The sequence below is a fragment of the Lissotriton vulgaris genome, chromosome 6 (genome assembly GCF_964263255.1).
Source record: "Lissotriton vulgaris chromosome 6, aLisVul1.2, whole genome shotgun sequence".
NCBI lineage: Eukaryota > Metazoa > Chordata > Amphibia > Caudata > Salamandridae > Lissotriton > Lissotriton vulgaris.
This window is the reverse complement of record NC_141694.1, coordinates 1020308339-1020335760: the sequence shown is the minus strand read 5'-3', so window position 1 is coordinate 1020335760 and position 27422 is coordinate 1020308339. Positions and strand designations below refer to the sequence as shown.

At 51.8% G+C, this 27422-nt stretch overlaps 1 protein-coding gene across 3 annotated transcripts in view; it reads left to right on the top strand.

Moving 5' to 3' along the window:
* The window catches only part of LYST (lysosomal trafficking regulator), a 4348576-nt gene that overhangs the window by 3202040 nt on the left and 1119114 nt on the right, over positions 1–27422 (top strand). For all 3 annotated transcript variants that reach the window (XM_086927077.1, XM_086927076.1, XM_086927078.1), the window contains one exon: positions 13789–13945. In XM_086927077.1, the coding sequence (XP_086783203.1) occupies positions 13789–13945 (157 nt within the window). The remainder of the gene's footprint in view (positions 1–13788; positions 13946–27422) is intronic.

The following is a 27422-nucleotide window of genomic DNA, read 5'->3' as shown; positions in this document are numbered from 1 at the left end:
ACAATCCTGAAGGCAGAGTGCTTGGTTATGTGTGAGATGGTGCTCTAGCATGGGCTGAGCCTGTCTGCAGCTTTCGGAACCATGTCCTTATAGCTGTTCTATGATACTGCCATACCATATACTCTTAAGTGCATTATGAACCTCGTGGTTAAATGCTAACTTTAGTTTGGCTTTATCCAAACATGTCGTGTAAGGTGTCATACGCTTTGGGATACTACCCCCTCGCCGATTCTGGCAACGGCGGTAGCATTCCACCCTTTTAGAGGGAGAAGACATGTTAGTTCTGACTATCCCAGTTAAAGTTAACCAGAGCCCCAGCATCGCAAAATGGATGCTGCTGCCACAGACACAAGTCTGACCTCCTGCTACTGGGAGTCCTTCCAGTCACGGAGGTTTGGACAATAGGTTTCCTGGTTGGGGAGGTGCGAGCACCACCCCAGACAGGAGAATGTGTATTGGGACAGGGAGGGCTGAATAGATTGAGACACTGCCTGAGGCACACTAGGTGCTTCATGCAAACCCCAGTTCAAACCGGTTGCTGGGGCACTCCAGCCCCAGCGCGAAACTGGACAAAGGAAAGGGGGTGTAACCACCCCCCTTCCTGGTCCCACCCATAGGAGGGACCTAGTGAGCAAACCAGACCCCTTAAGTTGTATAAAGGTAGGAGCTGACCCAGGAGACTGTAGATTAATCCTGGAATCGACTGAAGAGGAAACTCTGGACCCTTCGACATTCATCCAAGCTGAAGACTGAAGAATCTCCCTTGTGGCCAAGGAGTGACCACCCTGGGAAACCAGGCACCATCCAGCAACTCGACGGCTTGCTTTGTCCCCGTTCCCGCCGGAACCCGAGCACAGAGCCTGACAAGACCTCGACTTCCGGATCCCTCTGACACCACTGCACGACTCCAGCACAGCTGAGCCATGTGGAAGGCGTCTGGACCCGTGGAAGTAGGTAACTTGGAAAGTGGGCAACTTGCTAACAGCGCAGCTCCTGAGGCCTCCTCAAAGCTGTGCCCTGGGGACTGAGACACCCCGACACGGATCTCCACCTGCATCGAAGACCAGCCCTCCACATTCCACGAGATCTGCGTGGGGCCCTTCTGCCCGACGCGTTGTCCGGTTGCTGGCCCGTTGGCTAGTAGCCCCTGGCAACGATCCTTTTTTAAACTCCACTGCTGGTCTGGTTGCTCCAGACTGGCACTTGCTTCCCTGAAAAGGTGAAGTACCGCAGACCCTCCTGGTCTGCACCAGAAGCTCCTTGTGTATCCTGCGTGGGTTGCCTTTGCTTAGGCTTGTTGGCTCCGATCTTGAAGCTGACCCCTCCATCTGCGAGAACCTTCGTGGGACAGCTCCTCTCCAGCACCTGGCCGTCCTAGATGCCTCCTGGTCCGCGTGGCTGCAATGACAAGCTTCACCCCAGCACCTGATTGCTCCTCGACGACGTCTGGTTCCTTCCTGGTTCCACCCAGTCACTGGCTAGTGACCTAGACTCTGTTGTTCGCTCTGCTTTCATGTCTCCTTCATCCTCGATCCACCCTTGGATCCACCCGGACATCTTCCTCCTGGTCGCCTGCAGCATCTTTCTTCACAGGCTCCATAGACGGCAACGGCGAAACCCAAGACATCTTCACACCTATGCACCCGCTTCCTGTGGGTGAGGTAACGCGAGTACTTCAGTGCTCCCAAGGGTATTGACTATCGAAGTGTCTAGGTTTTTAGTTGTATCCTTCTAGCTAGACCGGAAGTGTCCTAAATCTTCATTTACTTACCTTTTACGTTCCTATTGACTTTCTATTGACTCTCGCGTGAGAGTACTGACTGCACGCCCCACCTGTGGGCCTCCTACTCCTAACCTAAGGGTCAGATAGTGTAGCCCCAGCGATGCCCTAGGCCTTCTCCTTTCCCAAGTCGTGGTTCTTATACCACTTACTTAGTATATGGTTTTACGTGCCCCAAGGGCCTAACTGTAAATTGTGCTTTTTAAAGTATTTCTGAGTGTAACTTGTTATGTGCTTTTGCCTCTGACCTCATAAAGAGTTCAGAGGAGTGTGTTAGTGAATAAATACATATATATTTTATATATATCCTGTGTGGTGTCCTTTCATTTGGTATTCAAGGGGTTACATATGGTAAAACAGCTGCCTTTACACGCCCTCAAGAGTCTTTTAGCCTAAGACTGTTATGTCCACGCTACCTCTAGGATAGCTGGTCTATAAGGTTGACTTAACAACCATCACCATAAGGGTTGTTTGGACTGGTGCAAGGTGTTCACTAGAATAGTGAACATCATATACCAGGTCAACTTCTCACAGGCCTCTGCTCCAGGCACTTTAAAAAGCTATCTTTCGGCCATTTTGGCTTTTCTTTGGCTTCCTGATCAGCCTTCTCTTTTCAAGTCTCCTATTGTAAATCGCTTCCTTAAGGACTTTACTCACTTGTATCCTCCAATTCCTTTTGTAGTGTCCCAGTGGGACTTGAACCTGGTTCTGACCTACCTTATGCGCTTCCCTTTGGAGCTGCTGCATAACTGTCTTCAGACTTTTGACTCTTACAACTGCCTTTTTGGTTGCTATCACCTCTGCTCGCAGGGTGAGTGACCTTCAGGCTTTCTTCCAAACCTCCTTTCCTGGCTGTTTCTGCAGACAAAGTGGTCCTTTGCATTGGGCCTTCTTTCCTTCCCAAAGTTGTTAACCCTTTCCATAAAGGACAGACCATATTTTTGCCCACCTTCTTCCCGCCCCAGCGTCCTTCTACAGAGGAGGAGAGACTCCACCGTCTGGATCCAAAACATGCACTTTCTTTCTATCGCTCAATGGGTCGTTCTTTGCATTAAAATCTGTTAATCTGAAAGAAACACGTTAGTGTTAGATTCCTTACCTTAGAATATCCCCAGGCGTCAGTCTGGATCCGGAAACTTTTGCGTAGCAGTACCCCTGCGCGTCGGTAGGCGTCGTCTGCAGGCGTCCCCTGCGGCTCCGCGTCCGTCGTCGGCGTCGTGCGCCATGGTGACGTCGCTGGAGTATATAGACGCCGCCTCCGCGCGCTGACGTCAGTTCTTCTTTTTTCCGCGCCAGCAAGCGCAGATCCGAAGAGCAGTACTCCGGTCTTTTGACCAACTTTGTTATAACTTCTATCTCTTTTTGGTGCCTGGTAGGATGCCCGGTTTCAAGAATTGTGACGGGTGTGACCGCACGATGTCGGTCACGGACCATCACCGACTCTGTCTCCGGTGCCTGGGCCCCGACCACGACGTGGACGCCTGCGTCGACTGCCGGGCTCTCACTAACAAGGCTAGACGGGAGCGGTCCCGCAAGCTGCTTGAGCTCCGGGTGTCGGCCCCGCGTCGGGAGCGGTCTCGGTCCGGCGGGAGGTCCAGGGAGCGTTCGAGGGAGCGGTCGCGGAGCCGCGCCGAGCGCTCCGGAAGTCGTCACCATTCGTCGGGCTCATCAGGTAAGAAACACAAGAAGTCGGGGCGTCGTCATCGTACCCCCGACTCCCCCCGACGCGGCCGGGGGTTCGGGTGAACCCAACTCCGCGGCTCCGCAAGAGTCGCCGGCGCGGCCTGCCCCATACCCTCCGGTCCCTGGGCACGGTGCGACGCCTGAGGAGATTGAGGCGTTCCTCATGGCCATGAGGGCGCTCAGTTCTCCGACGGGGCCTACGGCGCCTTCGGGCCCAGTGCTACCGTCTGGAGGCCCTGACGGGTCGGGTGTCCCTAGCTCGACGCCATCGGGTGCTTCGGCCCCGGTGGCGCCGATGGCTCCGACCCCGGTGCCGCAAGGGCCTTCAGGGTCGACGCCGGCTGGCCTACCGGCTGGTTCGGTGCCGATTCCATCTGGGTTACCCCCGACGCCGCCCCCGCGCGGCGCCGGTTCTCCTGTGCCGGCTTCGGCCGGCGCCAGCTCCGGGCGCGCCGTCCCCATTCCTCCCCCGAATCCGGACGCGGAGTCGGACGCCGGGCTCGACGCCGATGGGGGCCTGTGAACCCCGAGGAGCCGGTCTACATCGTTGACTCCGAGTATGGAGATGATGAAGAGTACGGGGAAGATTGGGAGGGGTCTGAGGACCCTCTGTCACCTGAGTGCCAGTATGACCCGGACTGGACAGGTGATTTGGGGGATGCCAGTGGTCTGGACGACTCTCCTAACCCTGGTTTTATCTCTCCTCCTTCCGTGGAGTCGGTGGAGGGTGCTGCATATTCAGTGGTGCTGATGAGGGCTGCCAAGGCCTTACACCTTGAGCTCCCCGTCGCGGCCGTGAGGCCTAACATCCTCACTGAGGTCTTCAAACCGCAGTCATGCCCACAGGAGCCACTGCTGCCGTTTAACGAAGCCTTGTCGGACGTTCTGTTGGGCACGTGGTCCAGGCCCGCTTCAGGTTCGCCTGTTGATCGGAACGTGGCCAGGCGCCACCGTCCTTGTCCGGACGACCCCAAATTCCTGTCCGCCCATCCCACCCCCGAGAGTCTGGTGATCCAGGCCTCTACCTCCCAGACCGCATTCCCGTCGGCCCCGCCCGATCGGGAATCCAAGAGGTATGACCAGTATGGTAAGAAGGTCTTCTCGTCCCTGAGTCTGGGACTGCGGTCTTGCAACACCGCATGCCTCTTGGGCCGCTACACCCACTCTGTGTGGGACACGGTTGCGGAAGTGCTGCCAGAATGCCCCATGGAGGTGCGGGCGAAGCTCGGCAAGGCTGTGGCTGAGGGCCGAGACGCAGCTAAGTATTCCATACGGTGTGGTCTTGATACGACCGACTCGCTGGGCAGAGCTATGTCAACGACGGTGGCGATTCGTCGCCACGCCTGGCTGAGATCCGCCAACTTTTCGGCAGACGTCCAAAATACCTTGATGGACATGCCGTTCGATGGCTGTCGCCTCTTTGGTGACAAGGCGGACCACGCGCTGGAACGCTTCAAGGACTCCAGGGTCACGGCCAAGTCCTTGGGTCTTTCGACCCAGCGCCAGCAAACGGGTTCGTTTCGCCCCTTTCGTGGCCAAGGAAGGGGCGTCCCCACACGTGCTGCCAGCCACGCACCGCAACAATCTTTTCAACGCGGTGGCGGCCGTGGAAACCGCCGTGGAGGCGGTCGGGGTCAACGGCGGGGTCAGGTCACACCTCCCCCCGCAGCATCTGCCTCCAAATCCTCCTAGTCCGTGCTTTCGGCCCCATGTGACGCCAGTGGGTGGCAGGGTTCGCCATCACCACGCTCACTGGCGCACAATTACGTCGGACAGGTGGGTGCTGCAACTCGTCCGAAGGGGCTACTCCCTCCCCTTCGAGACTGCTCCTCCAGCCATGCCACCGCAGAACCACCGTGTGTCGGGGGACCACTTGACACTTCTGCAGGAGGAAGTTACGGCCCTCTTGGCCAAGGGGGCCATCGAGCGCGTTCCTGGGCCAGAAGTAGGGCGTGGTTGCTATTCCCACTACTTTCTGGTACCCAAGAAGGACAAGGGGGGCCTACGTCCTATCTTGGATCTAAGGAACGTCAACGGCTTCCTCCGGAAGGAGAAGTTCAAGATGTTGACGTTAGCTCAGGTCTTGGCTGCTCTAGACCCACAAGACTGGATGGTAGCGTTGGACTTGCAGGATGCGTATTTTCACATCCCCGTCCTGCCGGCCCATCGGCGTTACCTGCGGTTCACGGTAGGCCAGGAGCACTTTCAGTTTATCGTGCTCCCCTTCGGCCTTACCAGCGCCCCACGGGTGTTCACAAAGGTGATGGCGGTGGTCGCAGCCCATCTGCGCCGGTTAGGGGTTTCAGTCTTCCCCTACCTAGACGACTGGTTGTTGAAGGCGGGCTCGCCCCAGACAGTCGTCCACCACCTTCAGATGACGGCAGACCTCTTGCACGATCTGGGGTTCTCCATCAATGTGCCGAAATGACACCTGTGTCCCTCTCAAAAGCTCCTTTTCATCGGAGCGGTTCTGGACTTGGCGCAGTTTCGGGTTTATCCTCCGGAACGGCGGGTCCGGGATATACAGGCTTTGATTCCCATCTTTCAGCCGCTATCCCGGGTTTCGGTCAGATTGACGCTGCGGCTGCTGGGACTGATGGCTTCCTGCATCCTTCTGGTGCATCACGCCCGGTGGCGGATGCGGGCTCTGCAGTGGGACCTGAAGTTTCAGTGGGCCCAGCATCAGGGCAACTTGTCCGACCACGTCTTGATCTCGGAGGGCACTGCGAGACAACTGCAGTGGTGGCTTACGGACCGCGATTGGGTCAGAGGCAGATCCCTCTCCCTTCCCCAACCGGAGCACGTTGTCGTGACGGACGCGTCCCTCCAGGGCTGGGGGGGCCACTTGGGAGAGGCAGAGATCAGAGGCATCTGGTCTCCGGCGGAGTCCCGGCTCCATATCAACCTGTTGGAGCTGCGGGCGATTCGTCTAGCACTGAAGGCATTCCTCCCCTTTGTCAACGGGAGTGTAGTGCAGGTGTTCACCGACAACACCACCGCCATGTGGTACTGCAACAAACAGGGCAGAGTGGGGTCGTGGACCCTTTGCCAGGAGGCTCTGCGCCTCTGGCAGTGGCTGGAACGTCAGGGCGTGACTTTGGTGGTTCAACACCTGGCAGGCTCTCTGAACGCCAGGGCGGACGAACTCAGCCGTCGGTGCTCGATGGATCACGAATGGCGTCTGAACTCGGACGTGGCGCAAGGCATCTTTCTGCAATGGGGAGAGCCTTGGTTAGATCTATTCGCCACAGAAGAGAACGCGCAATGTCATCAGTTCTGCGCGTTGGAGTTTCCAAGACGGCACTCGCACGGCGACGCCTTTCGGCGCGAGTGGAGTTGCGGTCTGTTATACGCCTTTCTGCCTATACCACTTCTGCCCAGAGTGCTGAAGAAGATCAGGCGCGACCGGGCCCAAGTTATCCTTGTGGCTCCGGACTGGGCTCGAAGGTACTGGTATCCCGAGCTACTCAGCATGTCAGTCGGTCCCCCGATCCGCCTGCCCCTTCAGGAGGACCTTCTGTCGCAGCAGCAGGGGACGGTCCTCCACCCGAACCTGTCCAGTCTCCACCTCCATGCTTAGAGATTGAGCGGCGGCAGTTGAGGCCATTTGACTTGCCTCCTGAAGTCTGTGACGTAATTCTGGCAGCCAGGCGTCCCTCCACTAAGTCGGTATACGCCTGTCGGTGGAACAGATTTGTGGCATGGTGCACAGCAAAGGCTGTGGATCCTCTTTCTGCCCCTCTTTCCGAGGTTCTTCTGTTTCTTCTTTCTCTTGCCCAGCAGGGCTCTGCTCTGGGCACTATCAAGGGCTACCTTTCTGCCCTTTCAGCCTTTCTGAGGCTTCCTGATCAGCCTTCTTTGTTCAAGTCCCCGATTATTACGAGATTCTTGAAGGGCATCACACACATGTATCCACCTGTTCCGTTTGTGATGCCTCAGTGGGACTTGAACCTGGTTCTTACCTTTCTAATGTGTGCTCCCTTTGAGCCCCTTCATTCTTGTCCTCTTCGTCTCCTGACTTTGAAGACGGCTTTCCTGGTTGCCATCACATCTGCCAGGAGAGTGAGTGAGCTCCAGGCCCTTTCTGTCAAACCTCCTTTCCTGTCCATTCATCCTGACAAGGTCGTTCTAAGGACTAGACCGTCTTTCCTGCCCAAAGTAGTTTCTGCTTTTCACATCGGGCAGTCCATCACCCTCCCCTCCTTCTTCCCGCCTCCGCATCCTTCAAAGGATGAAGAGCGGCTCCATCGTCTGGACCCAAAACGTGCGCTTTCATTTTATATGGATCGCACACGCCAGTTCCGGGTGGATGACCAACTGTTTGTTGGCTTCGTGGGTGCGAAGAAGGGACCGGCTGTGTGTAAACGAACCATCCCCCGGTGGGTCGTTCTGTGCATCAAAGCGTGCTACTCTTTGGCTCGGAAGGAGCCTCCTGTTAGGCTGAGGGCCCATTCCACTCGGGCCACGGCTGCTACTACTGACCTGGGCCGGGGAGTCCCTTTGCAGGACATTTGCCAGGCGGCTACGTGGGCCTCGCTGCATACCTTTGCGAGGCACTACTGCCTGGACAGTCAAGTCCGGAGGGATGGCTTCTTTGGCCGTTCTGTCCTCCAGGACTTTCTGGTGTAGGAATGTATTGGTTCGCAGACCCACCACCGGGGTTGGTATTGCTGGGGTATCTATTCTAAGGTAAGGAATCTAACACTAACGTGTTTCTTTCAGATGAACAAGTTACTTACCTTCGGTAACGATATATCTGTAAGAAACATTAGTTAGTGTTAGATTCCTTACCGAACCCACCCATCCTCCCCGTTCTGCGAATTGATACCTAGGGTTAAGGACATCCCTTTCAGGGCCCTAGTTTCAAATGGCACCAGTGTTGGTTCTCTCATGGCTCTTCGTTTTCCGGCGCGGAAAAGCAGTGTACAAAGAACTGACGTCAGCGCGCGGAGGCGGCGTCTATATACTCCAGCGACGTCACCACGGCGTACGACGCCGACGACGGACGCGGAGCCGCAGGGGACGCCTGCAGACGACGCCTACCGACGCGCAGGGGTACTGCTACGCAAAAGTTTCCGGATCCAGACTGACGCCTGGGGATATTCTAAGGTAAGGAATCTAACACTAACTAATGTTTCTTACAGATATATCGTTACCGAAGGTAAGTAACTTGTTCTTCCTTTGGCGAAGAAGGAACCTCCAATGGGGCTACGTGCCCATTCTACCAGGGTGACTGCAGCTACTACTGCTTTGGGACGTGGAGTCCCTCTTCATGACATCTGCCAGGCAGGAACATGGGCTTCATTGCACACGTTAACCAAACATTACTGTCTGGACAGCCAAGTCAGGAGAGACGGCTTCTTTGGCCGTTCAGTTCTCCAGGACTTTCTGGTGTGAACTTGGTGCGCAGACCCATCTCCGGGGTTGGTATTGCTGGGGTATCTATTCTAAGGTGAGGAATCCATAACTAATAGCCTCTTCAGATGAACAAGTTACTTACCTTCGATAACGATATATCTGTAAGAGACATATATTAGTTATGGATTCCTCACTGCCCCACCCATCCTCCCTGATCTGCGAACTGACTTCTAGGGAGAGGGACTCCCTTTCAGGGCCCTTTATTTTGTGCCCCAGTGGTCATTGTCTTGCATGGCTCTGCACAGGGCTTGCGTCTAAGTAGATATCGCAATGTTATTTCGGCGATCACAACGCCAACAACGAACGCGGAGTCCCCTGACGCCACCTACTGACTCTCAGGGGCACTGCTGAAGAAAATTTCTGCGGATCCAGTCTGACACCTGGGGGTAATTCTAAGGTGAGGAATTTATAACACATATATGTCTCTTACACATATATCATTACCAAAGGTAAGTAACTTGTTCGACCATACCAAAAAAAACTACTAACCAGCTCTCTTGCCCACAAGTGCAACAGTGCAGATTGTTCTAGGTCCCCAAATCCAAAGGAATGGCTCGGGAGGCAGTTATTAGTATTTTGATAATGTATATTGTATTCATAAACAAACTTTGTTCTGTTCATCTCTAAATTAGATGAGCGGCACCACTATGTGACAGAATGTCATAAGTGTGGTGATGACAATTAAATGCCATTGCCAAGCTCGGGAAACAAATTAAGTGACGGTGCCGAGCACCGGTAACCAGCGGCTCAAATTAAGCACTGACCTTAGGTATGTGCTGTAGAATTATTAACATGAAGATGAAGTTGGTACACCATGGTGGTAATGTAACCCAGAGCAAACCCAAATCACAAACACCATAGAGAAAATGTAAACTGGTAGTGCAGGAATTAGGGAAGCAAGGTTTATTAGGGAAATTGAGGAGGACTCGGATAAGAGCAGTTTTTCTGTAGGTGAGCCAGATACATCAAGGAGCATTACAAGCCAAAATGGAGAAGGGCAAAGAAGAGCACAGCACCCAACCCATTGACCATCTACTGGATGTCAAAGGTGTGAATTGTAAAACATACAGTGACACTGTTTTCAAGAAAAGAAAAGACAGTTTGTTTATTTTTTAAACATAAATAACACCTCTATTCTGGAATAATATGTTCAAAATATATATGTTCTTCATCTTAAGATTAATACTGAGGTGCCGGGTTTTTAGAGACCTGGTGGTGCCAGGGGATCACACTCGAAGACCTCTGAGTTCTCCCTGTTCCGGACCACAGAAACCAAGAGTCTTCTAGGTGCAGTCAGAGATCGAGTTTTATTGGTTGCAACCAAGTAACATGTGTCCTAGAATTACAACAGCACGGGCTGTAAGTTCTCAGGAGACTGTTCGTTTTTACAGAACCAGCCTTCTCCTTATATACAGAAATAACAGCTGCGGGCAAGAATTCTTGAGTTTATGATATGGTTATACACATATTTCTACAATAATACAAAGAGCGAAGTCATGCTGGTCAGCACATATTTTAGATGTCCGGATCGTGATGGATTACCCTGCCAGACCCAGAATTCCCATCAGATATCGATGAAACACCAATAAGGTCGGGCACCCTCCCATCGTAAAACTGGTCATAAACAAGAATCATGGGCAGGTGTATGTGTATGGAAAACATGGTCTGTATGTAGTGAATGGTTTATGGCATGTTGACCCTTGATGATATCTTACTCGGCCACTGGGCTAGGAGCTGTCAAAACAGGTTTGGCTGGAGGCAGTGGAGTCAGCTCGGCCAGGTCATGGGGAAGTCAGCTACGGTGGACGTGTCCTTTCGGATCAAACTCGGCCTAATCGATTGACTATATGAGGGTAAGTCATAAGATGGATGCCGCTTACAAAATGGAGTCTGAGGGTTCGGAACGGAAACCACGATTACATAGGGATAATGTCCTAATCATTACCGGTCCGTTGATACCAAAGTCGTCTTGGTACGACGATATTTTGTGACACGAGTGTTTGGACCTCGGTACCGGTGGAACAGCAGGGTCCGGAATTACAGTACCACAATATGTGAATAAACATAAACACTCAATACACTCAAAACACTCTGGCATTGACCCGGACACCGCCGCAATGGTAGGTCTACCTATGTCGACTTTTGAAAAATGGTTACTTACTAAGGACACGGACAAACACCTCATCTCAGAAATTTACAAAATGCTCACGCCACCACATACCCCAGATAAAACACCAGGTCAGAGGCGCTGGGAGGCGGAACTGGGTAGGGCATTGACATCTAAAGAATGGGGCTACGTATATTATAAGGCTTCGCATACCACACGTAATACAGCAGCGAGGGATGCTGCAGTGAAACTGGCCATGTACTGGCACCTCACCCCGGTCCGACTCCACAAAGGGAACCCGGCACGTACCGAGCTTTGCTGGCGGGGATGTGGGGAAAAGGGCACTCTAACCTACCTTCACTGGGAGTGTCGGGAACTTGGGGGCTACTGAGAGACGGTCCTGAGCGATGTTGACTCCACCTTAGAGACTGAAATCCCAAGAAGTAGTGTGGCTCACTGGTTAGAGGCGGCAGACCCGAGAGCAGAGGATGGCCCGGGACCAGGGTTCGAATCCCGGCGCGGCAGGTTTCTGGACCAGGGTCAGCGGACTCGATAATTCTCTCGCCTCGGTGCCCACTCTGATCAGCGATCACACTCGGCAACTCTGGGCATTAGCTTGCCTCATCTTCACTAACGGCCCCACCAGACCGCCGGGGATGCCTGGTCTCACCCTGGAGATACCCATTAAGGGACCATCTCTCAGGGAAGCCAGGAAGGGTTTCGCAGCGGTCGAAGCGCCTTGGGACCCTCCGGGTAAGTAGTGCGCTATATAAATGCCTATACATTTACATTTACAAGATTCCCGGCATATGCCTTACTGGGCCTCCCCAACGCATTAACCTTACCTCTGAAGTCACTGCGGGGTCGGCAAATGGGGATCGCCATACAAGCAGCCACGCAGTATATCCTATCATTGTGGAGCTCAACAACTAAACCTACGCACACGGGGTGGCTCCACAAGCTTTGGTATACACTTGGGATTGAACGCATACATGCCACGCTCACCAACTCAGCTGATGCATTTCGGAAAACATGGCTTCCACTACTGACCCTTCTGTCCAAGGAATTCAATGAAGTCACATGTCCCAAATATCTTAAAATTCTGCGTCTCACCGATGCTTCCTGTGAATCTCGGTGACTTCCCGGACAGGGGCACTGGTCCTCACTGGCCCTTTGACGGACCTTTTGGCACTACATGGCAAACTGGTTGGGGGGTGGGGAGGAGGGACCGGGGGTGGGTTGAATGGGGGTTCTTGGTTGGTCATTTGCATCCACGATTTCGTAATATCTCTTTGGCATATATATCCCGCTTTATTACTCAATTTCAGGGAAGACATGCTTGTCTGTCCCGTCTGCTGTATATGCCTACTGCCTTTACAATGTGTCGAGGTGTCTTTGTTTACGCCTACTGCAAAAACCAATAAAATACATTTGAAACTAAAACACTTTGGCATTTATTAAGAAGTGTGTCTGTGATATGTACCATAAAAGTAGTTGTGACATGATTCCTTTGCATAACATCCCTCTACAGCTCTTGTAGCATCAGGCCCTGGAGGTGGCAAGTAGGGGGGATTTCCTACATCATCCACATCAGAATCATCACTTGCAGGGTCAGTTGGTGGTCTCTTATGTATGAGTATTATGCAGCATAGCACAGGTAGATATTATTTTCATAATCTTAGGCACCCCTACTTGTGTGCAGACATTGGAATCTGGCTTTAACTAGATCAAATGTCCATCCCCGTTTGCCTGTGAGCAGCACTGTGCTTTCTTTGTTTTCAGGTTCGGGGTGATGTCAATGTCTATAGTTTTAATGCATATGAAGTCACCTGAAATTATCAAAATTACTTAAGAATTTATGAAATATCTAAATGTGCCTTCCAAGGTTAATTTAAAACAAAAAAAACAATTACCTAATTGCCATCTGCCTCCAAGCTTTCCTCTTGCTAGCCACTCTTATACTCCATATTATGCAAAGATGTAGGAGTAATGAGTGCTCCCAGGGTATCAAGCCACTAACTCTGTTGTCAGAAATGTGGCATTACAGTGTACTTGGATATTTGAAGAATGTTGGCTGTATCTATGGAAATGCACATACTCTGTTTCAGAGGGTGGACAAATTAAAACATGTGTATCGTCTACACATCTAGTCACTTGTGGTAAATGTACTATTGCAGAGTTGGATTTTTGTAGCTTTCAACTCAGCAAGGGTACTTGGAAAGGGAATGTGTGAATATATTCTAGCCAACATTGCCTCAAGACATTTTTATTAACCCTGCTTATGGCAGTCTGAGATATCCCTCCTGCACCTCCTTATCTTTTTGTTCAAGTAGAGTCAACCTGTCTGAAATCCTTTCTCTTCTCCTTCTCCTCTGTTAGACTCCACAAATACCCCCACCTTCCACTTTACAACGCAGAGTGCAGCCATTGTGAAAGATTGCAATACATTTTGGGTTCCCTTTAATACTTTGCACCATGTTATCACCTGCTTTCACTTGATGGTATTTTGCATGTGCAAAACGCTGTGTTTTAAATGAATTTCCCATTAGAATGCTTTGTGCATCAAAATAGCGATTTGCCAAAATAAGGAATTGCTCAATATTTTTAAGAAATCTAACATTAGCAATTCTTTATCAACATTTTATTGGTTGCTAAACAGTTTGTGACTGGTCAGCAACTCGCTACTTTTTTGTACTTTAGTTACTGGATTCTAGATTGCTCGATACATGCAGGTCTTGTGGCACTTTGCATTGTTAATCACATTGTTTTTTTCCCATTTACTCTTCTGTTAATGTTCCAGTACTTAGAAGAGGAATACCTTAAAGGAGCTAAAGATGATGAACCAATGCCCCCCGTTCAACCCTATCATTACGGATCACATTACTCAAACAGTGGAACAGTTCTGCATTTCTTGGTTAGATTGCCTCCTTTTACAAAAATGTTCTTAGTATACCAAGGTAAGAACTTTATATGGTCATCCAAAATGTGTATCAACCAGTTAACTTGTATTTTATTTTAAACAGTTAGCATTTACTTACTCTTAATTGCTTTGACTTTAAAGACTGAAGAGGCCAATTGTTTTGCTTCATCTATGAGGGGGTGGTGGCAATAACAGTTGTTAGAAATGGGATTTCTGGTTGGCTAAGGCTTGCTCCAAAGTCGGGCAGAAACCACCATTCTAAGTCAGGGCAAGGAAGTCACCCACCAAGATAACCCCTGCTCTCACCCCCTTGGTAGCTTGGCACGAGCAGTCAGGCTTATCTCAGAGGCGATGTGTAAAGCATTTGCGCACACACCCACCAGCAACAACATCCCAGGCCCCCCACAAAAAGAACTCCACACAAGGTTATATAAAAATAGCCTTTGTATTATCAAAAATCCATCATAATCATAATCACAGGATGTACATTGTGCCAACTGGCACGGGCAATATTTACAAGGGATTATGTACACGGGACAGGGCCACGTGGACCACTGTCAGGACTAAGCACTTTTAGAACTAGCACTTTTAGAACATATAATACTTGTAGCACCAAATAGCAAATGAAGCACACAACCAGTAACCACTGGGAAAAGGTAAGTACCACCTACGCAACCCTAACCACCTTAGGAAAATATCACGCAGGGAACCATGAACTCACTAGCATAACTATACTAGGAAAAACAACCACCTAAGCATAAAAATACCGTTCGAGGCATGTGGGCTGCTGAATTCATATCTGTGCATAGATCGCCGCCCAGTGTTGGGTCCGGTTGATTGCACCTTGTTGTCCTGGAAGAGTCTTCGAAGTATCACGAGATAGGTGACTCCTCCCCTGGACTACAGGGCGCATGGGCATCTTCTCCATCCTCAGATTGTTTTTTTCCGCCATTGGGTTCGGATGTTATTCCTATTCTCCAACTTCGGAATCGAAACAAAACCTTTCTAAAGTCCAAAAGGCCTTCGACTTCGACTGTATTGTTTTTGCTCGGTACTCATTGACTCGATCGAACTTTCCATCTCGAACCGGTCGTCGACGCGGGCCGTTGGGCCTTTTCGACGCCACGTGGGCCTGCTGCCGATGAAAAGGAGCCCGTTCAAAAGGTGCCCACAATGCCACTCCAAGTTCCCGCATACTGACAAACACTCAGTATGCAACAAGTGCCTATCACCAGACCATAAAGAAGAAACCTGCCCAGCCTGTGCCCAATTCCGTTCGAAGGAAACCATCCGGATTCGACGGGCCGCTAGGCAAGAGATGCAGCTACAGGCACCGGAACCAGACAACATCTTCGACGAAGACCAAGAACTTCCAGAAGCTGAAGATACGGACCTAGAGATCGTCACCGTCGAGGACTACTCGGACTCCGACGACGAGATCCCACCAGGGCAAATCGTGAGTACACTGCCACAACACCGATTACCCTGTTACCGAAGGCTCCGGTCGAGGCATCGCCAAAAGGCGTTAGCCAAGATCCGAAGAAACATTTGCCAGCCCCGCCGTCCGGCTCGGCTCCGAAACCGAAACCTAAGCCTTCAGAGACCCCAGGGCCAAGTAACGTGATCCCAAAGAAGGTTCCAGAACCCAGGAAGGTCGTTGACCCGAAGGGCGTCGAACAGAAAGAGGCCATACAGCCTAAAGGCATCGACCCGAAGAAGGCCGTCGACCCAAAGAGCGCCGAACCAAACAAGGCCATCGAGTCAAAAGGCGCCGAACCTAAAAGGTCAGTCGAGCCAAAGAAGGCCACCAAACCGAAGGGCGTCGACCCGAAGAAGGCCGTCGAGCCAAAAAAGCCCGCTGTGCCGAAGGTCGCCAAACCAAAGAAGGTCGCCAACGTAAAGAGTGCCATATCGAAGCCTGTGATCCAGCCGGAAAAGGCTATCGAACCAAAGACAAGTGCTCCAAAAAGACCGGTCGATCCCAAAAAAGCCAACGACTCGACAAAGGACAGTCAACCGAAAAAATCTGTCGAGCACAAAAAGAGTGTCGAACCAAAAAACTTGGTCGATCCGAAATCACTTGTCGAGCCGACCAAAAGGTCTGAGCCGAGGAAAACCAATAAGCCACCAAAGATCGTCGACACAGAAGGGGGTATCGACCTAGAGGCAATAGTCGATCCAAAACACACTAAGCCGAAGAAATCAAAGACACAGCCACGGACAGTGGAAGAAGAACTCTTCCATCCAGATCCATCAGACGACCAGGCTAAGATATATATTAATCCTGAGATTGGTAAAGTCACAATCCTACACAGGAAGAAGAGACCACTGGACACTGACTCTCATTCCCCCATTCCACTAAGGAAGAAGGACTTTGGGATTTTTCCCTCTAGACCCTTCATTCCTTTCTATCCCACTATGCCTACTACGCCTTTGGCTCCTTACTCTCCTTCTCATGATTATGACTATCCAGAGGATCCTAACACCCAAAATGAACCATGGGGGGAGCCAACTGACCCATATGACACGCATCCCATCCCTGACGTCCCCTCATACCCAACAAAGCTGTCACCTACTGACGACACCATTGTCTTCAACCAAGTAATAGACAGGACAGCGCAGTACCACAACGTTGACATGCACAAGGACCCTATAGAAGAAGACTTCTTATTTGACACTTTCCCTACTTCGGAAAAAAACGTCAGAACACTTCCTATGCTAAAGGGGGTATTAAAACACGCGCCTGATATATTTAAAGATACAGCCAGGGCACGCGTAATCAATCCCAGGATTGAAAAGAAATATAGAGCAGCCCCTACAGACCCTACCTATATCAGAGGCCAGTTACCATTAGATTAACTGGTAGTGGCTAATGCACGCAAAAGGACCAACTCACAGACAACAGGGGAGGCTCCTCCTCCTGATAAAGAGTCCACAATACTAGAGGCCTCGGGTAAAAGAGTAGCATCACAGGCCTCCAATTCATGGAGAATTGCGAATACACAAGCTCTGCTAGCTTGTTACGACAGAGCACACTATGACCAGCTTGAAAGCTTAATGCAACACCTGCCTGAGCCTTTTAAAGCCCAAGCTAATGACCTCATACAGGAGGGAAAATTTATTACAAACTCCTCCATCAAATGTGCGCTTGACGCAGCCGACACTGCAGCCAGGTCTATTAACACTAACGTTTTACTACGACAACATGCATGGCTGCGTAATTCGGGCTTTAAGAACAAAGTGCAGTCAACCATTCTTAACCAACCAGTCAATCAAGACTTCCTTTTTGGCCCTGCAGTTGACACCATTGTAGACAAAATGAAGAAAGACACAGAAACTGCAAAATCAATGGGTGCATTGCAGTTTCAGCACCACAGAAGTTCCTTTCGACGCTCCTCATACAGAGCAGCTACACGAGGCAATACTTCACAGACCTCATCTACATACAAAGGCAACACCCAAGGTTCCTTTAACAAGAACTCCAATAGAGGAGGTTAAAGGGGCAACAATAACAAGGGGAGAGGACGTGGAGGCAATAACACCAGAGCCTCCACTGCCACAAAACAGTGACTTCATCACGCTACCTCCAGACCACCTAACACCGGTCGGAGGCAGACTCCAACAATTCCTACCTGTCTGGAACGCAATTACCACGGACAGGTGGGTGAGACAAATTATCCAGTATGGTTATTGCCTAGAACTCACCTCTACCCCACCAAACCTACCACCCAGACACCGTCCTATGTCCAAAGAACACATCACCCTGCTACAACAAGAGGTGAAATGCATGCTGGAAAATGTGGCCATAGAGCCAGTCCCTTTCCAACACCAAGGGACAGGAGTATACTCCCTATACTTCCTTATTCCCAAGAAGGATGGTTCACTCAGACCAATATTGGACCTCAGACCCCTAAATCAATACATTCTGTCGGAACACCTCCATATGATCACACTACAGCAAGTGCTCCCGTTGCTACAGCAAGGAGACTTCCTAGCAACATTGGACCTCAAGGACGCGTATTTTCACATACCCATCCATCCAGCTCACAGAAAATATCTCAGGTTCACAATAGAAGGTCAACACTACCAATTCAAGGTTCTCCCCTTCGGGGTGACCACGGCTCCAAGAGTGTTTACAAAATGCTTAGCGACAGTAGCTGCACATCTCAGGAGGCAACACTTCCATGTGTTTCCGTACCTAGATGATTGGCTGATACAAGCAAAATCGTACCAACAGTGTGCAAGAGACACGTCTCAAACTTTTCAGCTGCTACACAGCCTAGGGTTTTCCATAAACTACCCAAAATCGCATCTACAACCATCCCACATACAACAATATCTGGGAGCTACTATAGATACCTCAGTGGCAAAGGCATACCCAAACTCAGCGAGGATAGCCAGCATGCAGATGCTCATTCGCAAATTTCTGCCACAACACTCTCTTCCAGCTCGAGTCTTCATGCAGCTCATAGACATGATGGCCTCCTGCATTTTCATTGTCCCCCATGCCAGACTTCAAATGCGTCCATTGCAAGAATGCCTAGCATGGCAGTGGAACCAAGCTCAAGGACAACTAAAAGACCTAGTGTTGGTGGACAGTCGCGCTCACAACTCTCTGCAGTGGTGGAACCCACAAAACCTTTCCAAGGGGCGACTGTTCCAAGAGCCGGTTCCACAACTAGTACTAACAGCGGGCGCATCACTGACAGGCTGGGGAGCCCACCTCCTTCACTACACAGTACAAGGGCTCAGGGCAATCAAACAAAAGAAACTGCATATCAACCAACTATAGTTGCTAGCGATATTCCTAGCCCTGAAAGCATTCCAAAAATACTTGTACAGCAAGACTGTGTTGATCCGGACGGACAACATGACAGCAATGTACTATATCCAGAAACAGGGAGGAACACACTCTCCACAACTGTCCCACTTAGCACAGAGCATATGGAAGTGGGCAATTCCAAAAGATATATTTCTCCTGGCAGAACACCTCCCAGGGAAAGACAATCAGATTGCAGACCTGCTCAGCAGGCACAGACAGCAACTACACGAATGGGAGATTCACCCCCAAGTTCTCCAACCATTCTTCAGGCAGTGGGGGCACCCAGAGATAGACCTGTTTGCCACAAACGAAACTCAAACTGCCAGTACTTTGCCGCCAGGTTCCCTCATCCGTTGTCACAAGGCAATGCGATATGGATGAACTGGTCAGGCAGATTTGCGTACGCTTTTCCCGCAGCACCACTGATTCCGCTGGTGGCACGCAAACTGCAGCAGCAGTCACTCACACTGATCCTAGTTGCTCCCACATGGGCGAGACAGCCATGGTACACAACGTTTTTGGAACTTTCAGTAGTTCCTCATCAAAGGCTGAGCCTCGCACCCCATCTTCTAACTCAGAACCATGGAGAAATCAGACACCCAGATCCCAATCGGATGAACCTAGTGATCTGGCTCCTGAAGTCTTAGAATTTGGATACCTTAACTTGCCTCCAGACTGCATGAACATCATTAAAGAGGCAAGACGACCACCTACTAGAGCGTGCTATGCAGCTAAATGGAAGAGATTTGTTATTTACTGCAACAATAACCAAATCAACCCTTTAGATGCTTCCATACAGAACATTATATGTTACCTGCTGCATCTTCAAAGATGCAACCTAGCGTACTCTTCCATAAGACTACACCTCGCGACTATAGCAGCATACCTTCAAAACAGGCAACACCTTTCACTGTTTAAAGTACCAGCAATAAAGGCTTTTATGGAGGGTCTTAAAAGGGTAATCCCTCCAAGACACCCACCTTCCCCAGTCTGGAATCTAAATATAGTACTTACCGGACTGATGGGACTTCCTTTTGAACCTCTACACTCATGTGAACTGCAATTCTTAACGTGGAAGGTGGCATTCTTGATTGCCATTACCTCACTCAGGCGAGTTAGCGAGTTACAAGCACTAACAATTCAGGAACCCTTCATGCAAGTACATGCTAACAGGGTGGTTCTTAGAACAAACCCTAAGTTTATGCCAAAGGTCATATCCAATTTCCATATTAATCAATCAAGAGAACTACCAGTGTTCTTCCAAAATCCACAGTCAGTTGCTGAAAGAGCCCTACACACACTGGATGTAAAGAGAGCTGTGCTTTATTATGTGGACAGAACGAAATCATTTAGGAAAACAAAGCAATTATTTGTTGCTTTTTCACCACAACATAAAGGAAATCCAATATCAAAGTCAGGAATAGCCAGATGGATCGTTAAATGCATTCAAATATGTTATCAAAAGGCTAAACGCACTTTAACTGTCCCCCCAAGAGCACACTCTAGTCTACGCGAAAATGGGGGCATCCATGGCTTTCCTAGGAAATATTCCTCTTGAAGACATATGTAGAGCAGCCACATGGACTACCATACACACTTTCACAAAACACTACTGTGTAGACGTGCAAGCAAAGCAGCAAGCTGCTGTAGGCCAGGCTGTCCTCAAAACTCTTTTTAAAATCGCTGCAGCTGGCACAGGTAACCACCGCTAGAGGAAATACTGCTATACAGTCTATGCACAGATATGAATTCAGCAGCCCACATGCCTCAAACAGAATATGCTACTTACCAGTATGCATATGTTCTTAGCATGTAGGGCTGCTGACATTCATATCGCCCGCCCTCCTCCCCGGTGCCTGTCGCAGCTGCAGCATTATCTTTTGCATGGCCATCTCTTACTTTACTATCTCTATCTCTGCCACAATGGTGAAAAACAATCTGAGGATGGAGAAGATGCCCATGCGCACTGTAGTCCAGGGAAGGAGTCACCTATCTCGTGATACTTCGAAGACTCTTCCAGGACAACAAGGTGCAATCATCCGGACCCAACACTAGGCGGCGATCTATGCACAGATATGAATGTCAGCAACCCTACATGCCAAGAACAGATGCATACTGGTAAATAGCATATTCCTTTAGGGGTGTAGGCTAGAAGCTTTACACATGATGCATAAAAACACATTCAGAGGTGTCAGAACACAGGTTGAGCAAAACATACTACACACAGTACATTTCTCAACACCCAGAGCATTAGCCCATGAATCATAATAGCACATAAATCACATTTAGCGCATTTAGCACATAACTCACATCAAAGTCCAGGTTCCGCCACTGCGCCAAAACCTAAACGTAGCAGCCGCCCACTACTTTCTGGGCAGCTGAGGGACAAGAACAATGAGAGCCCCGCCTTCACAAGGCGCCCGGCCCGCTTCACCCGGTCCCCATCTCGGGACCGGGGCTTTTTCCAATGTAGCCCGCAAGGCTCCGGGTCTGCCTGCGGGCACTTGGGGAGACGGGGTAGGCTCCCGGCCTCCCCACGCAACACATGCTTCCCTTTCCGGCCGCGCGGGCGGGCAGCATCTCCGGTCTCCCTCTCCACACCGGAGACCGGACAGGCGGGACAGAGGCTTCTCCTCCGCGCTGGCGGCCCCGGGGCTCTCCACAGCTCACGGGAGCCCCGGGCCGCGGGAGAACTTGTCTTCTCTGGGGCTGGAAGAGGCGGGGTGGGCTCCCGACCTCCTCCCTGCGAACAACACTTCCCGGCCGCACGCGTTACTTCCGTTCTGCGGCCCCTCCCACAGTCCGACAGGCGGCGGTGGCATTTTCCAGGGGCAAAACTTGAGGGGTAGGCTCCCCCGAAGTGAAGGATAAACGTAGAAACGGGGTGGGCACCCGTTAAGGTGCCCATGACAAAAGGGGTAACAACCTTAATTATATTCACATAAGCGGGGTGGCACCCGCAATCCCGGCATGACGGGGGAATCCCCCGGGGGGAGGGGTTCCTCCTCCAGAGCAGACAGCATCGCGCTGCTCAGCCCCCTGCTCTCCCTCGCTGGGGGACAATCCAGGCAGCAAAGAACAGCACTCACAGGGCGCTAGGGGCAGCCACAGCCCTGGGGCAAGGGCAAATGCACAGCAAAAGGTCCTGGAGGTCAGGGAGGCAATGTAGGGCCCAGGGGGCAACACACAGGGCGCTCCAGCAAGGAGACAGCCCCATGGCGGTCCCTCCTGGGCCCCACCATCAGCAAGGCCCCCTCTGTCAGGAATCCAAAAAGTAGAAGAGTACCCCAGTCCTCCAGCATTCAGGGCATCCAGGGGCTGGGCAGGGCCCAGGGAGGCAAGCCTTCCCCTGGGCCCCAGCAGCAGCACGCCCCTGGTAGATTCAAGTCAGGAAACAAGAACATTTTACAGGAGGTCACAGTCTCTTTTTATACACAAAATCCTTTTGTTGTCAAAGGTGCAGGCAAGGGGCGAACCAGATGCAACTGGTTCCTGAGCACTTTGTTTTGCTCAGCCCCTCTGCCTATTCACAGGATGGGTCAGGGACTTCAGACATGCCACAGGGGGTGGAGCCAGCATTGTGGAGGGAAAGCCCAGCCCTATTCAGGTCCCAGGTGCACTCCGCCCCAGCCATCAACATGTAGATCTCCCATTCACCACCGGGGCAGACCCATCCTGACTCCAGAAGCCTGGCACACCAGCCAGCCCCAGCCAATCACAAGCCAGCACATTCACTGCACAGACAGGCCAACTTCTAGAAGTGGCACTTCCACACTAGACACAATAACGCCGCACACATAATCGCGCAACATTTAATCACACGAGTCTGCACATACCAAACTCGCACCTGCACTCCCCACGCATCAGGAATTACCATGGACACACACATTCCCCATGCATTCCTATGGGAGGGCAGGCCAATCTCACACACGCACTCTGAGAGCGCACGCACTTTACACTGCGCCACAGTGCTAAAGTGCGCAAAGACCTGAAATCATTATAATTATGTAACACTAAAAGGCAAAAAGTTGAGGGGTGAACCTGCCAGAAGGGCCACGTCCAACAACAGTTTGTTGTAGCAAACCGCAATGAGGTATTGAATGTCCACAACCCAGCTTAACTTCACCATATTGACAGCAAAGATAAACAGCTTAGTCTTTTTGTAATCTTTACTTTGTCACTCCAATGTCGTAAGTTATACTATTCAAGGCTCCGTTCCGCATTATTTCCCAGTTTACAAAGTCTCCTCCTGATGGGTGCACGTTCCTCTGACTCTGTCACAAAAGGACCCTGTGATCGGAAGTGTCTAACTCTGTAACAAGAACTGTGGGATGAACTGTCCTATCCGGAACAAAATTCAGATGATTCTGTCCTCAAGTACTTTTCCTCTTTCATCTCTAATAGATCCCAAATTCTAGCGCTACCCCAGTTCTTCTCTGTTCTCCGCGTGCTGAATTATGGTGTCCCTCAAAGGGGCCAATATGTCACCCACTCTATTCAATATGTATATGCTTTAGTTGGCAAATCTTCATTTGCATGGTGTACATTTCTGTTTGTGGATGATACTCAGTTCATCCAAATTCTCAATCAGTCATCTTCCATGGAACATGACTAACCTTCTTTTATAATTTCAACTGATCAACCGTGGATGACAGTTTATTACAGTTATTTTTCTTGAATGTAACTTTTCCAAGATCGATGACTTACCCAATATCAAGAACTTTCTCTCCTGGCACAGTCTAGACTCGCGTTACTTCCTTCAAAGGGCTCCTGCCCTACTCCTCACCAAGTTCATACCTGAGGCATCATTCTTGATGAATACATCACCCTTGAACCTCAAGTATTTGATTTGTCCTGGTCCCATTTTTCTTTAATTTAACTTTTCCAAGATGGAGGCTCTACTCAATGTCAAGAACCTTCGCTCCTGGAATAGTCTAGACTCACCTCCATCTGCATGCTGAAGCTTATCTTTAACACACTATGCATCCACCTACAGGGGTGCGTTACTGGGGATATCTTCCTGTCTAGTATCACCCTGAAGAATGCCCAGGACCTACATAGGCGAATAGAGTAGGGCAGAAACATTCCAACACTTTTAGGTTAGAGTCATGGGACCATAACATCCTATTTACCCCTCCTCATAGTTTTGAACCATTCCCACTCACCCGCTAATAAAGGGATACCTTGGGGTGAATGAGGATTTTTTATTTACATCTAAACCCCGCAAGAAAAGACAAAATCTGATAGAGACTACTAGCCGCAGATTCCTTAACGTGCGTGAGACTGAACCCGGAAAACTTTCTTGCCCAGCATCCCTGCGTGCCGGTGCCACGCAACTCTGCCTGACGTCCTCCGTGGGCCTGACGTCAGCGAGGTCATATAAGTCCCACCCCGGCGCGCTGACATCAGTTTTCTTCTTTTCCGTGTGCAACACGGACCCGGATAGTGTTACTGGCCGGTTCAGGCCTTTCTCTTTCCACTCTTAAGCGTTTTTTTCTGGGTACAGTGGGTGAATGCCTTTGGGTTTTAAAGCGTGCTCGTCTTGCGCATGCCAGATGTCGGCGACGGATCCTCATTCCATCTGCATGTGGTGTTTGGGGGAGCACCAAGACTCCACGGACTGTGAGGCGTGTCAGCAGTTGAAGCTGAAGTCCCGGCTGGAGCACCGGAAGAAGCTCCTCTCCGCTCCCATGTCCAGGTCGGTGTCGTCGCCGCTGCCGTCCCCTGCGGACGGCTTCAAGAACCATCGCTTTCGCCATCGGCCTTCTCCCAGGCCGCAGGAGCGTCGCTCACCTGTTGGTAAGTGTCGCTGTTTGTCCCCGCGGAGCGGCTTCCGGCCTGTTGGGGGCGTGGGCTCCCTGCGGGTGGTGCATCCCCACGCGTCGTCACGCATCTGCAGTTCCCTGACGTGGGGGCGACTAGAGCCCAGATGGAGGCCTATGCGGCGGCCTTGCAGGCCTCATTGGCTACTCCTTATGGGATGTCTGCGGATCCCTTTCCGTGTGCGGGGCCCTTCGCAGCGTCGCCTGCGGCTCAGGGCCCCGGCGCGGACGGTTTCAGCTCCAGGTTCGGAGGATGTGGTGTTGTCAGGGTGCGGCCCTTCGGGGCTCTCTCATTTGGACCACGGCGCTTCTGCTTCGCCGCAAACCTCCGCGGGGTCCCTGTGGTGTTACAGGAGGTTGCCGGGGCTTGGGGCTTGTCCTCGAGTACTTCTCGGTCCTCTGGAAAGCCGGCGGCCTTGTCTGAGGCCGTGGCGACACCGCTCAGACGCAGGCAGCTGCTGGCCCGGGCGGCGCCACAGGGAGCTGGCTAGGGGTGGGGGTGTGTCCCCAGGCCCCCCGCGTCCCTCCATGCAGGCGGCTGCCTCGTCGGAGGTCGAGTCGGCGCCTTTTCGGTGCCGCTCCTTGGCCACCCCAGTTCTGGTCAGCCCTCGGTCTCCTGCGCCGAGCGGTGTGGCGAAGGTCGTTCCGGCGTCTTCGGCGCCGGTCGTCATTGACCCGACTCCGGCTGTGGACGCTACGGCGCCGGGACGGCGCTGGGTCGTCAATTCCTGTTCAGACTCCTCTTCGTCACCAAAGGTTTGGCGTTGATGGTGTCATCCTCCCCGGAGACAGGCCGCCGAGTTGTGGCTTTTTCCCCGGCGTCGTCTAAGGACGGTTCTTGGCCGTCATCACGGCCGTAGTCTTTGCTGGAGGCGCCTCAGGTTTCTCATTCTTCAGTCCCCCTCCCCCTTCTGGACTTGGCCTGTCCTTCCTCCTGTTGGCCTGGGGGACAGCCGCCTTAGTCTGCAGCCATAGCCCACAAGGAAGCTGCTTTCCCCACCGCGGGGCCCTACGGAGGCAGGTGCAGCCTTCGCTTGAGCTGTCTCCACGGCTGCAGGGATCCTGCGCATGGGAGATCCAGCGGCCCACTTCCCCACGGATCATCTTCTGGAGGTCCTCCATCAGGGCTCTGGTGGTCGGGAGCTGCTTTTGCCCTTCGAGGCTTCGCTCCACACTTCCCTCCTGGGGGATTGGGGTCGACCCGCCACGGGGGACGCGGTGCCGCAGCACCTTCTGCACTGCCACCGTCCTGCGCCTCATGATCATGTCTGTCTTTCTAATCTCCCCTCGACCAGGGGCACTCTTTTGCAGACTGCTTTTCCTTCCCTGTCATCGGTGTTACCCCCGCCACCCCCACCCCCGTAGCAGGAGGCCCTTAACACTCTTTGTGGCCTGGCAAGGACCACTTCTTGCTGAGTCCCATCTGTTTGCCGCTTCTAGTGAGGGTGCCAGGGTTGATCTCCAACACCATGTGTTGGATGGTCGGCAGCTTGCGACCTTCATTCTATGCTCCGCTCTGGATGTGTCTGAGGTGCTTGGTCGTGCCATGGCCTCTTCAGTGGCCCTTCGTCGACATGCATGGCTCCGGGATAGTGTGTTCCCGTAGAATGTTCGGGAACGGTTGGTGTACCTTCCCTTTGATGGCAACCTTTTGTTCCACCCCCCTGTGGACTCTGCCATTCAGAGGTTTCTGGCGGGGTCCACCCTCCTCCTCCTCCTCCTCCTCCTCCTCCTCCTCCTCCTCCTCCTTCTTCTCCCCCTCAGTGACTGTGGAGTCGTTCTAGTTTTGGGAGGTGCTCTTCCATTGTGTCCTGGGGCCTTGTTGTGAGTAACCCCGGTGGCGGGTGCTCTGTGTGATTGTTGTACCTTCCGGTCCCTTGTTGGACTTTGGTGCTGTTGGCTGCTGGTCCAGCCCTTTTTTGATTGTGGTTTTGGCTGCTGGTCAGCCGTGTTGGCCTGAGATTAGGCCTTCTGCGTATTCTTGCTGGCTCGTTGGCAAACCGTTTGCGGTCTCCCCGCAAGACTTTTTTGTTGTCCTCTGATGCGTATACTTTATCCTAAGAGAGTTCCCATGTTCTTAGGACGTAACCTGCCCTATGTGGGGCGGTGTTAGCTATTACATAGCTCTCTCCTGTGCTCGGGAGTTGTGTTTGTCCTTCGGGCCTCTGCTCTCCGTGGCGTCACGGTATGTCGCAGGTGCGATCATCTTCTTCTTCACCTTGCAAAACAGATGGTTCGATGTCAGTTCACAGGGGCTATGAGTGCTTTCTTCTTCAGTCAGCACTTTTAGTAGTGTGGCCGTCCCTGTCATGTCTGTTGCCTAAGGCCGGGGATCCACTGCTTAGTGGATTGGCTCCGTCTGGGGCGGTTTCCTTTTGGGGCCATTCGGGACGGGTTACTAGCCTTGCCCTTGTTCTGAATCTGATGTGGTCCAGGCATTTAGTTGCGTGGCACTGTCAGCAGCTGGCTGCCCCCGCCTGCCCTTCTGTTCTGTGGCCGGCGACCTTTGTTTGGGCCCTTGCGCGCCTCATTTTGTCATACCTGACCATTGTGAGGTCTCGTTTTTGCTCTTCCGCCTGCGTTATTGTTGAGGCACTGCTTTGTCTGGACTTCGAGCTGTGAGGGGCTCGGCCGCCCTCTTCACTGGGTTGTTTCCCGGTGGAGGGCTTTGCTGTACTCTACTCCTTCTCCTTGGAGTCTGTAGGTGGCTCTTCGTCCTCTGCATTGTCTGTACCTTGGGGCTTCTGTTGGCGGTCCCTGGTACGTTGACTGGGCTTGAGGTGGTCTGGCCTCCTTCGTTTTACCCTTGCTTCCCCTGGTGGTGGAGGCTGGGTTGCCTTTTTGTCGTTATGACACATCCCCTGTGGGGC